This window comes from Seriola lalandi, unplaced genomic scaffold (genome assembly GCF_002814215.2).
Source record: "Seriola lalandi dorsalis isolate HSWRI2012SDOR001 ecotype SW California unplaced genomic scaffold, Sedor1 jcf7180002054443, whole genome shotgun sequence".
In the NCBI taxonomy this organism is placed as follows: Eukaryota; Metazoa; Chordata; class Actinopteri; order Carangiformes; family Carangidae; genus Seriola; species Seriola lalandi.
Genome location: NW_019524996.1, coordinates 725,205 through 743,378, shown reverse-complemented (window position 1 = coordinate 743,378; position 18,174 = coordinate 725,205). Strand labels below are relative to the sequence as shown.

Sequence of the window (18,174 nt, the reverse complement as noted above, 5' to 3'; positions counted from 1 at the left end):
CTCCTCCTCCTCCTCCTCCTCCTCCTCCTCCTCCTCGCTCATGCCTGTTTGGTCAGGTGATTGTGTTTGACTGACAGATGTGGGTTGCCAGGGCGGCATGAGGGTGATTGTTCTCACGTGTGTGTGTCAGCTGTGCTCGCTGGGCTTATTTACTCGGCAGCAGGAATGAGATATTTAGAGAGCGGGTGGAAATCTGCCTTTATTCTCTGCCCTGGGTTCAGATTCCCCCCCAGACTTTCTCTCCCTGTGATAAGACCAAGGTCAGTGTTGCTGAAGCCCCACATTCCCCAGTGCCTTTGTGGCCCTGTCTAGACAGAAGCCTTCCTGATAGTGGACCCCACAGGTGTGTTTACGGACCATTGTTCTAAGGCTGGGTGGCATGCAGGACTGGCCGGGTTCAGGACGTCATGAGGAAGCTGCTAATGTAGCCAGCAGTCGAGGGTTGATGTCACTGGTCTGGAGTCTGGGTACAGAGTCGCCTTGTGCTTCTCCAGAGAATCATAAAGTGCGTTACATCTGGAAAAACCTGAATGTTTCTGCAGTGTTGGTGCTAATTATGGGAAAATACAGAAGGTTCTCAATAGGATTTGATGAAAAACTGGTGTTAGTTTGTGAAATTCTTTCTTTATCTATTATCTGCATCTGTAAATCTACACACACGTTTGTAGATTTGGTCCCATGAACGGCACATGGACTTGAAATATCTGCAAATGACAATGATGTATATTATAACAGCCAATATACCTGGCTGTTTGAAGAACCAACTGGGGCTCATTTTACATCTAATCTAAAAAATATAAGTCATACAAGTCCACCTGAATGTCACTGAATCTCTCTCTCTCTCTCTCTGTCCGTAGGCTAAGGGGCGGAGGGATGGTCTCTCCTCAGCCGGTGACAACCCTCGGCCGCCGATGGCGACCCGGTCGGGAAGGGAGGGGGGCGGCGTGGGCTGGAAGGGTCCCCGGACGCTGGTCCTCCATAAGAACTCCCAGGGTTTCGGTTTCACGCTACGCCACTTCATCGTTTACCCTCCAGAGTCCGCCCTGCACACCAACCTCAAGGTGAGACACACAGGTCCTTGAGATGTTGGAGAATGTCTTGAAACAAGTTTCAAGGTGTTGAAAAAGTGTTTGACTATGTTAAATATTTGCAGTTTTATAGAAACGTGGAGTGTTTTCATGTCACGTTCTCTTTTCAACTTCCAAACTAAAGCGGTTAAAGGGGGTTTTAAAGGAAGGAGCAAAAGATTTAGTGACAAAATAAAGATGTAAACTTTTTGTTTGTGAGGAGAATGAAATTTCACACTTCACCTCCCTACAAAACTGTTGCTCCTAATTCTTTACTCACAGGGCCTTGTTTTCTCGTCCTTGGTGAATTCAGGATTGTTCTGGTGTTTTGGAATCAGCCTCTCTACCAGCGAGTGGTTATTTAGCTCTTTGAGGTGTGGGGGCAAACGGCTCCAGATGTGAAATTGAGGGATATGGAGGCTGGGGTGGGGTGAGCCAGCTGAAACAAGGCCTCTATTATTATTCCACCACCCCACCATCCAGCAGCTGCAGATAGGAACACAGATTGAATGAATCTGTTGTCTTAGCCTGGTACCACTCGCTGGCACTCAGGCCGTACCAGGCCGGCCCCAGACAATAGGCCCACTGCTGGCCTTTGGCCCCGGTTCTGTCCTCGGCTCCTCTTCCTCGGGGGTCACATGGTGCGTTTGGACAATCGCAACCACAGAGTTGCCCGATCTTATGTGAAGAGCCTCCGTGGAAGTCTCCCAAATTACCCTCATAATGTGCAGTTATCAGAGGCCTACCGGGGGCATGACCCAGTTGGAAAGTAATTACATGGTGTCTGCCCGTCCTGAAGGTCTCCAGGGGTCCTTAAGTTTATTATCTAATACAAAGATCCAAACTCTTCTATTGTGAGACCACAACAGAGTCAAAAAAGCTTCAGAGAAAATGAGAGTATTAAAAAATGTTTGTTTCCTACGCACTTACGTCTTGTGGGGTTAGGGGTTATGTCCCTGTGGCTTCTCTTTGAGGCACTGAGACTTAGACTGTACCTGATTCGTGTGTCGCCTTCTGAGTAAATGTAAGGATGATGGAGAAAGACGGAAGAAGAAAGACGGTGCACATGCCTACAGAAAGCCCTGTCTACTGAACCGGGAATGCATAGTGATAGGGAAGTGGGTCACACATGTGTACAACTGTTTATAGTGCAGTGCAACAACATTATCTGTCTGCAAAATGAGCTATATGAGCGATATCACACGGATCAAATCAAAATAAACCTCTTGCAGTAAAAAGATATTTCTCTGAATGTGAGACGTGCGTTGTCTTCGTGTCAGAGCAAAGTAAGTCACAGCTGAAGACTTTGCACTCTGAATTATGTTCCATTTTTGGTTTTTGATGTCTTTAAGATGCTGCAGTTTGTTGGTGAACTGCTCAGAAAATGACATAAGCCCATATAATTAAATGTGTCCAAGTATTTTCATTCTCCTCTGTCTTCCAGCATTGTAGGAAAAACCTTTAAAAAGGTCTCCTGTGCCATGATGAAATGTAGCCTGGGCATCACAGAGGCCCCAGTGGTTTAAGATGTGTGCCATGTAGCTGCAGCAGTTTGAGTTCAGATCTCGCTGAGGATTTTGTTTTTTTTGTTTGTACATGTAAATGCTCCCCAGCAGCTGCCACACAGAATCCAGGTGTTGACCCAGAGGTGTACAGTGTTCGACCCAGACACAGTGTCTTGTGCCCACCTCTCACTGCCTCCTCCTCCTCCTCCGTCCCAGGATGTGGTCAGACTTGGGTTGGTCAGTTGTTGAGTGTCCCCAGCTCGGAGCTCTATTCTGGGGTCGGCAGCTACCCTTTCTCTGCCTCTAAACCCCCCACCATTGTCTACAGAGCCTGGAATGAGCCCACTCAGCGCAGCATAAAGCCAGGCACTAGTCAGCCCACCGTGCCCCTAACCCCAAACTGTCCACTCAGCTTAGTACGCCCGTGTGTGTGTGTGTGTGTGTGTGTGTGTGTGTGTGTGTGTGTGTGTGTGTGTGTGTGTGTGTGTGGAGGTGATCAGACAAGCTGGATCTCTAAAATCTCACCACCACCAATCCTCCCTGCTGATACCTCTGTGTGTTTGCCTCACACATGACGTCATGAGCACCTGCGGCACCCTGCATCTCTTGAGTTGCTCTCCAACTTTAAGGCTCATAAAAAAAACAAACCTGTCTGTGAAGGATTGCATCCACATGTCAGGGAAGTCGCTGACATTTCAGGGAAACTTGTAAAGCCTTCAAATGACATAAAGGTTACTGGGAACTCCTGCTGTCATCTCAAGTTAATTGAGATGTAGATATCATGTTTTCTCACCTTAGTCACCCCCCACACATTGGGCTAGTTGCCAGGGAAACTAAGATGATTTCATTTGTTGCAACAAAAAAGACTTGCTTCTGTCTTGGTAGAAACTGGTTGGAAAATCACCAGTTTGTGTAAAATTCATACATGGACCTAAAATTAATTTGTTTTTTTCTTTTGGTTAATTGATTATTGGTGAAATGATTCATCCATCCATCCCTTTGTTGCTGCTGGTCCAGGTCATGTTTAATGATCATTACGTTGTTAGGAATTATTATGTATGTCACACGCATAAAATGTGAAATCAATAAAAATATAAAATATTCAAGCACTTGCTGAATAACTCTCATCCCTCCTGGGTTTCATTGATATCTTTCATACTTTGGCCGGTATGACGGTGAAATAGGTATAACATTTTATTCTATCTATTAAAAAGGTCTTTAAAAAAGTCTTTAATTTAACAGAGTGAACCCTGCAGAGAAACCCTCTGTAGAGCAAAAACCCTTAGGACAGCACCATGTGTGAAAAGATGTAAACCCTGAGTCAGCATTTGGTGATATTCCTGCCTGTGGAAGCAGTGATTAACTTTGTTTTCGCCTTACTTCACCTGAATGTCAAATACTGAAATGTTACAGTGTAATTCTATTAATATTATTGGTCTTAAACATTTCTCTCATTCATCACTTGAATTGTCTTTGTCTTGAATGTGAGCAGTAACTCTGTGTCTGTCTTTTGCAGGATGAGGAGAACGGTAACGGGAAGGGTAAGTGTCCTCTCTCCTTTCTTCATTATTTCACCAGGCAACACGTTAAGACCTTGTACAGAGGGATGACTATGATGTAATGAACTGGCATCTCCTGTTTCGCCTCCTGTCACCTCTGCTCTGCGGCCTCTCTACGCCCCCTAGAGGACGTTATTCTGCACTGCATCTAAACTGATTCAGTCCAGCTGCACTTACATTAGACACTCATAGAAAAACAATGATAGTCAATAAATGTTAAGTATTGATAAATTCCCCAGGACAGCAAAGTCATGAACACAATTACTCAAAAGGTTTTATCTTTAAACACTAGAAGCAACTTAAACATTTATTTTTCTTATCACAGTACATCAGGTTAAATCCCTGATCTTTGCTTTTCTTTTTCTTTGTCATTCAGGGTACCAGAAAGGTCGCCTGGAGCCGATGGACACCATATTTGTGAAGAATGTGAGAGAAAAAGGTCCGGCCCACCAGGCGGGCTTGTGCACAGGTAAAGGGAACATCTGGTGCCGGAGCATTAACATCCTGATTTGCATTGGAAATCCGTTGGGGAGCGCTCCGGTCATGTGATGCTCCAGGATTTAGGGGGGTTTTTTTTGTTGTTTTTTTTTTTTAATGTTTCTGTTGGTGATGTAATGTAAATACCAGTATGACAACTCAAATTCGCAAGTGCAATTGAATGTGACAGAGCTATTGAGGTTTTCCTGTTGTGTCTTGCTGCTGTAGCAGGGCCACAGTCCACTCCCACCAGCTCAGACACACCAAACCAGTACTCTGAGCATGGTTAAATGTCACTTCAAGAAAGTCACATACCAGCATGAACATACACAAACACAGGCACTCGGGGCACTTTGTATGTGTTTCAGCTTGCATGACCATGAATACATACATGAGTTTTAGCACACAATTATCTAATGCCTTTACTGGGGCTGCGGTTCACAAAACACTGGTGTGGTAATATTTTATTTTACTTATTTTTTTATTTTTTTAAATGGTATTCCATTTAATACATTTTGGAGACAATGATGCTTGTTAATCATAATAGATAATAATAAAATGATAAAAATCTTATAATGTTTATAAGATTAAATTTGAATTTGTTTACACTGAGGCCTTGTGTATGCCACACCCATGCCTGATGAGATAATAAGCGTCATGTTTTTGGTTTTGTTGACACACCTTGACCTCTGGGACATTAATAATAAAAGAGTTGCAGTGATATAAAAAGCAACTTTTTCCAGCCAAATGTTCTTGTTTCGATCTTTTGATTTCCTCTTAAACCTATTCTCTCAGGGAAATGTGTCTGTGCTCAGTGTCTCCCTGGCCAGGTTTGGCAAACCATTACAGGAGGTGTGCACCTGCTTAAGGCGTCAGAGATCCCCCGGTGCGATAATGTGTGTGTGTGTGTGTGTGTGTGTGTGTGTGTGTGTGTGTGTGCTCTGCAGGGGATCGGCTGGTGAAAGTGAACGGAGAGAGTGTTCTGGGGAAGACGTACTCGCAGGTGATCGCCCTCATTCAGAACAGGTGAGACCTCCTGCCTGTCAGCACTTTGAGCCGTTGGTGTGTTGATGGACTGAACCGTCTGTTTGCTTTTCCTTTGCAAGCGTACAATGGAGATGACATACATCCTAGCAACTAGTATTAGTTTTACCCACTTTAAAGAAAGAGTAGCCTCAAGCAGTGTACTCTACACACTCATGCCCTACATGGTCCCAACACCAGGTCCTGTTTGGGGGGGGGGGGTCAGAGTTCAGGGGCAGCTACAGCAGGGGTATCTGATCTGACTTTTTGTGTCCTGATAGTGATTGAGATTCTTTAACTCCGGTATCAATGCTGTCTTTTTACCCAAATTAAAATCTGTACTCCACACTGTGCGGAGCTCATAAGGATCATTTTCAGATAAGGTAGCATGAGGCCGGGGATTACTGGTGGTGCTGATGATAATGGTAAATGTAAATGAGCGCGGGAAGACCGAAGTTTAAATTGACGCTGACGATGAAATTATATTTAATGCGGATCAGTTGTACTTGGCTGATACCTGATCCACTTAATGAAATCGGTATTAGCCTTGATACCAGCTCGGCGGATCGGTGCAACCCTAGCTGCTGAACACTCCGGTTTGAATTCATTCTTTCCATAAATTAACCATAAATGATTCATTACTGAGATGACTACAGCGTTCGGAGTGTATTTATTCCTGTGTTGTCTGGATTTTGGATGTGATCGTGTTGTTTTAGCATTAATCTCTTTCTCTCTCTCTCTATCTCTTGTTTATCTTTCTTCTTCCCGTCCTCCCTGCAGCGAGAGTGTGCTGGAGCTCTCCATAATGCCAAAAGATGAAGACGTGCTTCAGTTGGTAAGTGTGAGTATGGGATTTTTCACGCACCTTATCCTCAGAAACACCAAACTGGCCCTACACATATCATGCATTGCACACTTACATACCCATGCCCGTGTGCAAGCGGAGAAGTATTATTCTGTTATTTTAGGACACTGGAGGAAACTGTGTGTTCTGCGGTGCTTGTTGGCAGAGCTGAACTAGGATTCACCCCATCACTGTCCAGGAATGTGGAGATTTAGTCAGAATGGCTGGAGAGTGACTCAGACTCACTGCCCTGTGTTTAGATTACAACAGACATTCATTAAAAGCCGCAGGTATCCGACTGTTGGAGCTCACATTTGGAAAAAAAAAAAAACGGCTCCATGCTCGTTCACACACCCATGTACCGAACACATTTTTGGCGCTCCGCAGGTTGCTCCATGCTCGCTCACATGATCAGACATGCATCATCCCCGAGCCCCTCCCACTAACCTGGAGCGACATGTCAACAAGACACTGAACCAGATCACCAGCTCTGGGTGATCCTTCTTCCCCCACATGCAGGAACATCAGTGTCCCTGCCAAAACAGCCCCAAAAACCTGGGTTCCAACATTTAAGCCCTACTGCCATGTCTTAACATTAGAAACTCCACTCTTGTGTCCTCACACTCCTCCCCCTTTTGCTGCTACGCCTGTATCTGCTGCATTCCTGGCATGACATCACCAGAGCTGCGCCTCCTTCCACACACTCCCACAGGGTGGAGTAAGACAGAGAATGAGAGGGAGGAGAGAGGGAGTTTGGAAGGAACCCGACAGAGGAGAAAACAAGGAGACCAACAGATAGAAAACTCATGACAAAAAAAGTAAAAGAAAAATAAAGCGGAAGATCGAATGTGTCTGAGAGAAGGAGGGTTTGAAATTTGAAAGACGGCAGGTTGTAGCAGCAGGAGTGTCGTGTCAGGAGCGTTGGTGAGGAGAAGACTCCTGTCTTGTCCTCTTGCCTCTTCCTCCTCGGTGTCTGTTTGTGGTGACTGCAAGCTGAGCGCTCAGGCTGAGCAAAGGTTTTGGATCCTAGTGGACGGCCTAGATCAATTAGGTAAACCTTGAAAAGTTTTCCAACTGTCTGTGTCATTTAGCTTGACTTATGCATAGAAGCAGGAAAAAGGACTGTTTGCGGGTTTGTTTTTGTTTTCCTTGTGTTATAAAGTTTAAGAGATGCTTTAAATGTGACAGTGTGGCTAATTGACAAACTCATCGGTTCATTTTAAGTTTGTTATTTGCAATGGATTCTCTAAAACCAGCGCAGTGTATTTGTCCTGTATGTGTACACACAACACTGGTGAGCACACACTGTGTGTATTTGCAACTGGTGGCTGTGCAGTGAGTGCTGTGGCTTTTGCTTAAGGCAATTCATGCACTGTTTGAGCTATGTAGCATGTGCAAAGAGAGACGGTGTCACTTTAAGACTTGTTGTGTAATATACAGCAGCAGGAAGACGAAGCTGCCTTATAAAGTTATGGTTAGAGCACATTTTGATTTAAAGTCACCACACACAGACACACACACACACACACACACACACACACAGACACAGACACAGACACACACACATACACACACACATACACACACACACACACACACACACACACAGCTTTTTTTATCCAGCTTTTCTTCCTGTCATTTCATGTCCCATGTGTTTTTCTTCTCCAAGGCATATTCCCAGGATGCCTACCTGACAGGCAACGAACCCTACTCAGGGGGAGCTGAGAACCTCCCACCACCACCTCCCCTCTGTTACTCACGCACCAAGACCACACCCCCCGCTGGAGCCCCTCCGTCTGCCCCCATGGGCCAGAACCAGCTGGATAACTGGAGTCGCTGGCCAGGCTCTTCCAGCCCTTCTTCACCCCTGGATAACCGCTCTGCTGTGGGCAGCCCCGCCAGCTGGCAGGAGGGGCGCGCAGGAGAGCCAGGAGGAGTGGGTCACACCAGCCCGGCCCATCGCACAGAGGAGATCCAGTACGGTATGACCAGCCAGCAGCCTCAGGGCCAGACCAGGGGGCGCTCCTACTCCTCCTCTTCCTCGTCAGGAGGCCCCTTGTCCAGCCCGCTCCAAGTCCACTACCCCAACCACCACGCCAGTTCCTCGCAGTCCCAGCCACGAAAGTCCAGCTCGGCCTGGACCAGTCCTCCCCCGCCCCAGCTCAGCCACGGCCGCACCGAGCGCTGCCAGCAGGCCCTCTCCGACTGGTACTATAGCCAGCTGCCTGAGCACTCAGGACGCTGCATGCAGACCCGCCACCGCAGCTACTCTCAGGACCGGCTCAGCGAAACAAGGAGGCAGCAGCAGCGGACGGGCGGCTGGCCACACAGCGCCTCCCAGGACACGCTGCTTTTATTGCAGCAGTCAGGACCAGGACCTCATGGAGAGCCCTGCTGGTCGTATGCAGACTTGGAGGGGGGCCCAGGTAGGGGCCACCCCGCCTCTAACTATACCCGAACTCGCTCTGAAAACCTTCTGGCCCAGTACGATCGTCACGGCCGCTCGTTAGAGATGCTGGACCGAGCCGCAGGTGGACTGGTCTCACCTCGGTTTGAGAGGCCTTCATGGCTCCAGCAGGCTCCCCAGCCGCCCCCCAGGACTGACGCCTACCCAAGGCAGGGGAGCCATTACGGTGCAGCACAAGCTCCTCCGATGTCCCGACACACACAGTCACATTCGAAACACCATCCGCAGCAACACACCCAGGCCCACTCCCAGACCCAGACCCAGGCCCAGCAGGCTGCCCCCCAGACCAGGCGGCTTCCCCCTGGGCAGAGCATGGACGACCAGCCGGTGGGCTACCGCAGCTACAGCCCCTCTTTTTACCGCAAGACGGGCCGCATCATGCAGCAAGCCCACTCTTTCAGGGACCCTTCGTACTCTGGCCCTCACTTGAACTGGAACCCGACGCCTAAAACAAGCCCCCCAGAGGTCTCAGCGGCACCCCTCACCTCCTCCACCGCATCTCCCCTCGCCTCCGCCACACCCGAATCCCAGGACAGAGCGTACAGGCCAACAAACCACGAGAGGGAACGAGGGTCAGTGGAGGGGCAGCCGGAGGTGGCGCCACAGACCCAAGAAGTGGTGCTGAGGCAGAAACCTCCCACCGGTCGGAGGAACGCCCACGGGCTGCGTCATCCCCACTACGCGCTGCCCATGGACGGGCTAGAACCCTCTTTGTTTTCTTCTGATCCCCAGGACTCAGCCCCTGCCTCTGGCTCCACAGGAGATGTAGCCTCACACAAACCAAACGGCAACCTCGCCCCCCTCCCCATAGAGGATGACTCTCTGGCATCCATCCCCTTCATTGGTAAGTAGTGAGCTTCTGCTCGTCGTCCTGACTCTCTTCTCTGCTTTAAATCCCCTCATGCAAACTCTGACTGACCTTTAGATTTCATCGCTCCCATTATAAAGTGTAATCCATACTGAGTGTTTATTGAAAGTTAGTGAAAGCTTAACTGAGAGGAAATGCAAAGCTATAATTCAGACAAAATTACGAGTTTGGGGGAATGTGTGTGTGTTTCTTTAATTTCCTTCTTGTCTGTCTATTCAGGCTCCAGGCTTTTCTCAGATGCAGTTTCCATTCTCTCATTGAGATTCTGCTGGTGTGTGTGTGTGTGTGTGTGTGTGTGTGTGTGTGTGTGTGTGTCTGTGAATGTTTGCGTTGGGTAATACTGGTATTTCCCACAGTCTTACAGACAGTATTAGTAGTTTTGATTGAATCATATCTGATGGGAGTTTACGAATCATGCTGCCTGCCCCCGGTTCCTTAAGGTCACCTCACCATGCCGAGGAAATTCCTTCCTCATTGTGTGTTTTTGTTTGTGTGTGTGCAGGGCAGTGCTGGAGATTTACTATAATTCCTAAGATGTGTCAGTGTGTCTTCATATGAAGTTTTCACTTCAGCAGATTTTTTTTTCTTGTTACAATTTTAGTTTTTTCATCTTTTAAAGGTCCATATAATATAAAGGTAGATGTCCATGTGTTGTTGATTATAAAGCAGGTCTAGGTTCTATATTAATACTTTCAAAGTATAGAAACTGAGCCTTAAAACGTAACTTTGTGGAACTTTGTGATGTCACAACAAAGCAGTCATGAATCTCTGCCATGCCCCAAGCCCCGCCCACCTGGCCCACCATCCAACCTTGCAGGATTTGGTTTCTCTGTATTTACCTGAAATCTGCTTTATTTTTATTCAATCACTCAGGAAACCTTTGAGATGGTTTTTGGTTCTTAAAACCACAAATATCTTATTATGGATCGACACATATTATTGGACATTTAAAATTTGGATTTATGAAATGAGAAAAGCTGAATGGACAGAGAAGTTTAATCACATTAAAAGTGGCTTACAGTATTTTTCGTCTAGAAGTTATTTTATATGATTAATAGCTCTGGAAATCAGCTGTATGAATTGACTTGGCGTGCTTCTCTGACGTGCTCTGCAATTTTATTACAGTTCTTTATGGTCAGTTCACAGCGGACAATCTGAGATTTTGCCTGTAAAATACATCTGAGGCAAGAAAACTTACATTAATCAATCCGCTTTTGTTATTGACCAAGAAGATGCATATGCACTTACAATTGCATTTTAATTTGCAACATTTGAAAGTTTTTCAAAAGTTACAAAAGTTGGATTAAATTAGTCACATGTCATGAAAAACAGCCTGATTTTTGCCATAAAATAAGAATGATAATCTGCCATACCTTCAGTGTTCGTAGGATATGCAGTTCTGTGTCTGTGTGAGGCTTCTTGCATGATTATGTACAGTAATGGCCTGGCCACAGTATGTTGGTGTCAGTGGGAGGGAGCTGTGATCATGCCCCGGCTTGTTCCCAGTCCTGAAAGGACTGAAAGAAAAGGGGCTCCGCAGGCTTCAGACTGGATCGTATCACTTGACATGCACAGCAGCCATGAAGTCAAACCATAGGCAAACAAAGTTAGTCAGTCAGAAGAGCTGTGCCTCGATCACCCTGTCACCGCCCGAGGAAAAAAAAGCACTGCTTCCCCTAATGCCGAATAGATTCAAATCAGCTGACTTGGAAGCTTTGACCCGACTTGGAATGAACGTCGATATTTGAGCCAAGCCGCTCTCGGCCCGAGAAAGTCATTTAAAGAAAGAAAATCCAGTGGATCAGCAAACCAGGAGGCATCTCTGTGCCTCTCTCTCAGTCTGTCTGTCAGAACACATTCTTGCCTCGTCCCTTCACCTGAATCAAACGAAGCCACGCAGTCAGAGATGCAGGCCGGGACATGTTTAATAGCCATAAACTGAAACTAGGCTAGTTTCTCCCCATAGACAAGAACTTTTCTCTTCTTCTGTCTTTCTCCATCGCTTCATCTCTGTGACAGAAATGCAGATATGATGTGGGTCTGTTTGGGAACACGTGGTTTAATAGTCTGTTGCTCTTATCTGTGAGGTAGCGAGCACAAAGACGTGTTGTGTCTGAAGGCAAATGTGTTTTTATGACGTCTTGTATAGAGATATCGCAGTATCTTTCTACTCCACTAGCTCATATGAAATGAACAACATCATGTCAACAGATATAGTATTTTACTCTGTGCCCACTCTGAGTCTTTCAACATGAATCTGAGCTGTAAATCACCAGGAGGTTTTTTGTGGCGGCCCTTGTGGGGAACAGTAGGGGCCCATATACCCAGCTCCCGCCCTCAATGCTGCTATTGTGCTGCTCTGGAAGATGAAGGGGTTTGTTGGTCTGTGTGGGGGTTCAGTCGATGACTGTCTTTACTAGCTGCACCCTGAACATGAGAGACCAGGACCAAGACCTTCTGTACTGGCTTCTGTCCTGCTTCGAATAGGCTTCTTGTGCCCTGTGGCTTGTCTTACAGGCACCAGCCCCCTTTTCTTTTTTTTCCCCTCTGGCTTTTTAATGCTCAGTTTCATTCTCTGTCTTTTTTTTTCTACATTTCTGGTTTTCTTTTCTCTGTTTAACAAAGTCTAGGGATCAAACCTTTTTGGTACGGACCAAAATGTAACTGTAGCACCAAAACTGTCAAGTACCGAAGGTTGCCATCTAATGCTTGGTCAGATTTATTGCTTTCTTTGTAAAGCTGCAACAATTAGTTCATTAATCAGTTAGCTGAGCCACTGCAACTACTTTGATAATCTGTTAATCATTAAGTCTTTTTTAAAGCCGAAATGTTGATCATTAACTCTTTCCAGCTGTTCCATTATGAGGATTTGCAGCTGTTTTTGTCACATCATAATAAACTGAATATGTTTGGGTTTTGGCCAAAAAAAACAATTGAAATGAATTCATGAAATTTTCATTTCAGGCATTTTTTACTGATCTGAGATTTTATTGACCAAATTATTAATTAATAAAGAGAGAAAATAATTGGCAGAATAAACAACAATAAAGGTAATTTACTTGTTAATCTTTAATCCAATTCTTACTGATTTAAACAATAGTTTTTAGACTGTATAATTTCGGCAAGTTCAGGTATATACATTATACAGCTGCACAGTATTTAACATTTGAGAGGATTTTCCACCAGAGCATCCGTTTTCAGTAAGTAAGTAAAGTTAGTAAAGGCAGCCTTGCTGTACACTTGGTATTGGCATTTTTGAAGTAATCCAATGTGAGTTTTGAGAGAATTAGAAGATATTTGTGTATATTCTCAGTCCTTAAGGGAGCATGTCATCCTGCAACTCATCTGACAAAGTAAAAATCACCAAGCTTAGAGATGTGATGCATTTTCTCATCCACATATTGTGTCGATGTTTTTTTTTTTTTAAGTCTCTTTTATTCCTTCCTTTTTTCTTTTTTTTTTACATTTTCCTACTGTTCTTGCTCTCTCTTCTTTCTTCCGTTCTTTTCCCCATGTAGTCTCTGACTGCTGACTGTCACATATGAAATGGGATGGACACAGGACATTGAGAGTGGCAGTGTGGTGCAGTATGTTGCTCCCCTCTGCTGGTCCATCTCTGTCTCGTGGCTCTGAGCTCACTCTCTGGCTGCCTGTTAATGACGGCCTTTGTTAAACCCACAGCCCGGCTATTTCTGTGCTGCGCTGTAAACAGGCAGATTCCTCATCCCAGATTGGGAATGTTTTCCGCCTTATGTCGGGCTCTAGTGTGCACAGGAGTGAAGAATAGAACGGCAGTGGCGGGAGAAGGAAGAGCGCCAGAGGGAAGGAGACGGAGAGACAAAGGGAAGGATGATGGATCAGTAATGTTACATTATAGTAAAAGATGCAGCGACAGAGAGTGAAGGAAAATGGAAATAAATGACAAAGAAAGAGAAAGCCCAGCAAGAATTAAAAAAAAAAAGAAGAAGAAAAAAGGAGCATGTGGTGGTCTGAGGGGGAGGATCTCCGTCCTGTTGTCTGAGGCTGTGCTGCCCTCTGTTGTTTCCACATGGAGCAAACCTTTCAGTCCTGTTTAAAAATGTCAGCAGCAAATCCAGCTTCTCATCACTTTATGCAAATGATGAGCCGGTCTCCAATCCTCTCTCAGTGAGGAAGTGTAAGTGTGTGTACGCATGAAAGTGTGTTTGTTTGTGTGTGTGTGTGTGTTGTGCTTTCACATCCTTTTACATTAGCTCAAACTGTTAAACACTTGCGACCTATAAAACTGCTTTATACCTTTGTCTTCTTGAGCAATGAAGCTTGATTAAAGACACAACCATTACCCTGCTCATCCGCATTCAATGCCCAACAGAGTTCTCTACTTTCTACTTGTTGGATTGTGACAGTTTCTCATGCACGTATCAGATCATACGTGACTGTAGATTTCATAAAGAACTGAAACCTGCCGTCGGCAAATCTCTGTCACAAAACCCCCCTCTGTTAGATACTGAATTGCTCTTCTTATGGCAACAGGAGACACAGGTACTGCTTTATGTGTAAGCTATTTGCCTATTTTTCCATGTGCTAGCGTGACTTTTTGTCTCTGTAGTCAGGTTGCAGTTGTGTTTCTTCTTTCCTGAGACAATTGCACAGGTTTTAGCCTCTTTTGCAGATTTGTAAATGTTTGAGCTTGTGATCTTTGTTTCTGTGTACGTCCCACTGGAATATAGAAATGCCCCATGTAAGAGTGTGGCTGTTGTAATGTAAATATAAGGTGAAAGAAATAGAAATTGTGAAATGCATTCTTTTTAGTTGTGTGTCTCTGACGGTAACCCTGCGCTTCCTCGTGGTTCCACTTCCTTAAACACCTCTCCTCACCTTACCTCCTCCTGATCTAACCCCTGCTGTTTGCCTTTCCCTCCTCTTCCCTTCTGACCTCTTTCTCTAACACCTAACCCTATCCTTCCCTTCTTTTCTCCTCCTTCTCTTCCTCTCCTCCTGCGTCCCCTGCCTCCTTCCCTCCACCCTCCCACAGATGAGCCGACCAGCCCCGGCGCTGATTTGCGTGCCCGCCACGTGCCGGCGTCCTCCGTGGTGTCCAGCGGCATGAGTTCGGCGCCCGCTGTTGCCGCCAGCCCCGCCTCCCCCACCTTCCACTTCCCCCTCACTAGGCTCTTCTCACACGACTGCAGTGAGTGCCCCCCCCCTCCTTCCCCTCCTTTACTCCCCACTGCATGCAGCAGAAAAGTGTTTCTCTACCAGTGTACAGTAGATTATCTGTCCTCTTCCTTCAGAGAGGGATTGATGAAGTGTGCATGAGACTTTAAAGCCTCCTGGCCCCCGTTTCTCAACAGCATCATAAGGCTAGGATGATCTTGGTCTGTGGGCTGAGATTATCTTAGCCTTAAGATGTTCTAAAATTCAAAAGCATGAAAGGCATTTTTGCTTGTTTAGTCAGAGAAATGTAAGAGAAATCGGCCAGTTTCAACCCGCTTCTAATAATCATCATCAAGGATTTTTCCAAAATCAAGTGTCGTTTTTTGCTTCACTTTGCCGAATAATGCTGTTTCCTTTCACAGCACTTACTTCTACAAGTTGATGATTTATTGGAAACTGGTTGAAACTTTAAAACAAGACTTTATGGCCTCAGTAATTGACAAAAATCGATGAGATTTTTTGTCACTGCTATATAATGTTTGCATGCTGCATTTGTAAGTTGCATGGAAATTATACAAACATGTTTGTTGAGAATGTGTTTGGTTCTTTCTCTGTGCATGAAGCTCCACAGTCAGTGTGCTGTAGATTAATTAAACTCCCAGGACAAATCTAGACTTGCATGACACTTTTCTTTGATGAATAGTTCAAATGCATGTGAGTCTGTATCCGCAGAGCCTATACCTGCATGCCAGTGGTGGGAAACAGTCTAACCCACCGCCCCAGCTCATCTCCCCACCGTCCACCCTCACCCACATCACCCACTCACTCGCCACTCAAACGCCCCGACCTCCACCAACCACCACCTCCTGCTTCCTCCCTCCCTCTCCCCATCTCCTAATCCAACACCGTCCACTCTGGTGATTGGCATTACATCAACATTCTGTCTTTCTCTCTGTCTCTTTCTCTTTTCTTCTTCTCTCTCTCTCTCTGTCTGTCTCTCTCATTCATCCTCTCACCGAGCAGGCAGTATTAAATCCAGTCGCCGTTCCTCCTATCTTCTAGCCATCACCACCGAGCGCTCCAAGTCATGTGACGAAGGACTCAACACGTTCAGAGAGGAAGGCCGGGTGTTCTCGTGAGTACTGCTGGAGAGACAACTGGCTCTTAACTGGATAGAAATGAAATCCATTTAACTATATAGCACTTACCGTGCACTTCTTTACCTGATCTCCTTGCACTTATCGAATAGATTTCGTATTCAGTACTTCCACCAAGGTTTCCTACTGCACTGAAGCTTTAGTGATATCCCTCACTTGTAAGACACTTTGGATAAAATGAGTAAATGTACATGTAAGTACGTGCAGGCAGACGTTTTGACAGTTGTGTTGTTGTTGTTGTTCTCTCCAGGAGGCTTCCAAAGAGAGTGAAGAGTTTCTTCACTGACGGGGTGAGTTGTTAACTTTTGGTAAACATTCATAAAGTGACAAATTCTTCTGACTTCTCATCATCCGAAACCTCATTTAGTATAAATCCAGGTCGGGTCGACTGCTTTATCATTCACCTGTTATTCAGTAAACTATAAACAAAGACGCCCTGCAGTTCAACAGATAAATTTGTTGAATTTTGACTTAATGACATTTAAAGACAAAATAAGGTGTAAAAAATGTAATTTTAAGACTTTGTAAGAAGTATTTGATGTGGCTAACTACAGTGGGTGACCACAAGTACACAGACAGTGGTATATTTTAAATTTCAACTGCAAAAGCAGCAGTTACAAGATGATGCCACAATGAATTTCCCGATGCTTAGTTTCACTTTTTGTCCTACAACCATTGAGATATTTGCCTGTGACAGGATGACACGTGCAAAAGAGCCATACAGTCAGTGAACTGACTCAGTAAGTTATACAGGCACATCTGTCTTAGGTTTGCTAACATTAACCACCATAAGCAAACTGACAATTCAACACACTCAGTCCCTGAGTGTGTTGAATTGCATTTAGTTGCTTATTAATTTGACCTTTTATTTGTAAGAGGAACAATTTAATGTTTCGTAACGGCAGAGACGTGTTTCAAAACAGTTTGTCTAAAGAAATCTGCTTTTTCCTGCCACATCAGAAACTGTGATAGATAGAAGCTCCTCAGTTGTGTGAAATTCGGACACAAGTTGGAATGTGTTTATAAAAGTTTGACGGGAAGCATTTTTAAAGTAACATCTGGCCACTTTACAGAGGCACGACGGAGACCAGATCGTTGCTTCCTAAATTTCTGACATCTGTTGCAAAATTGATGTAATGTGGCAAGAGGAGAAGTCTTGAAAATCATGACAAAGCAATGCCACACAGTGGAAACCGTGTCTAAGAGAAGCAAAGGTTAAGATAAACCCTCAGTAAAAACTATGATCTCATCAGGTTGATTCAAAACCTCAAGAAAAACATCATGAGATTTTAAATTGCTTTTTGTTGCTTGTTTCTTTTGATACAGTCTCATAAGTCGCCTTCTGTCGCCCATACCTTTTGATTACCATGCTCAAATAAAAAATAAAAAAAAGTCAGATTCAATTTTAATTCTCCAGGTCTCACGACGACTGACAGTAGAAAATCTGACAGGGCTACATATCAATAAATGTTCTGAACATTTCCCTGTGTGTGTTTCAGTCTCTGGACAACCTTGGGACGGCAGAGGAGGTTCGATCTAAACGCCACTCCACTTCAGAGCTGGGAAACATCACTTACAGCGATGTGCGGCGAGAAGGATGGCTGCACTTCAAACAGATCCTCACGGAGAAGGGCAAGGTGAGCAGAGCGAGCCTGACAATGAGTGAGATCTGAAAAGAATGGAAAGCAAGCGCTCACTCACATCACATCACATCACATCACATCACATCACATCACATCACATCACATTTCCTCTTCCCTCCGCAGAAGGTGGGCAGCGGCATGCGTCCGTGGAAGCGAGTCTTTTCGGTGCTTCGCTCCCATTCGCTGTTCCTCTACAAGGATAAGAGGGAGGCGGTGCTTCGTGGGGCCACGATCGGCGGCGCAGCGGAGGACGAGCAGCCGATCAGCATCCGGGGCTGCCTGGTGGACATCGCGTACAGTGAGACCAAACGAAAGCACGCCCTGCGACTGACCACGCAGGACTTCTGTGAGTACCTGCTGCAGGCGGAGGACCGGGAGGACATGCTGGACTGGATAAAGGTCATCAGGGAGAACAGCAAGACGGACAG

The 18,174-nt window shown here is 45.5% G+C and overlaps 1 protein-coding gene across 1 annotated transcript in view; it reads left to right on the top strand.

The window, feature by feature from the left end:
* LOC111658447 (rho GTPase-activating protein 23-like) overlaps positions 1 to 18,174 on the top strand; it is a 36,442-nt gene that overhangs the window by 6,879 nt on the left and 11,389 nt on the right. The window contains exons 2-12 of the mRNA XM_087175307.1: positions 858 to 1,061; positions 4,089 to 4,113; positions 4,508 to 4,600; positions 5,556 to 5,634; positions 6,412 to 6,472; positions 8,145 to 9,786; positions 14,825 to 14,980; positions 15,970 to 16,081; positions 16,354 to 16,393; positions 17,603 to 17,740; positions 17,870 to 18,174. Of these exons, the coding sequence (XP_087031433.1) occupies positions 858 to 1,061; positions 4,089 to 4,113; positions 4,508 to 4,600; positions 5,556 to 5,634; positions 6,412 to 6,472; positions 8,145 to 9,786; positions 14,825 to 14,980; positions 15,970 to 16,081; positions 16,354 to 16,393; positions 17,603 to 17,740; positions 17,870 to 18,174 (2,855 nt within the window). The remainder of the gene's footprint in view (positions 1 to 857; positions 1,062 to 4,088; positions 4,114 to 4,507; positions 4,601 to 5,555; positions 5,635 to 6,411; positions 6,473 to 8,144; positions 9,787 to 14,824; positions 14,981 to 15,969; positions 16,082 to 16,353; positions 16,394 to 17,602; positions 17,741 to 17,869) is intronic.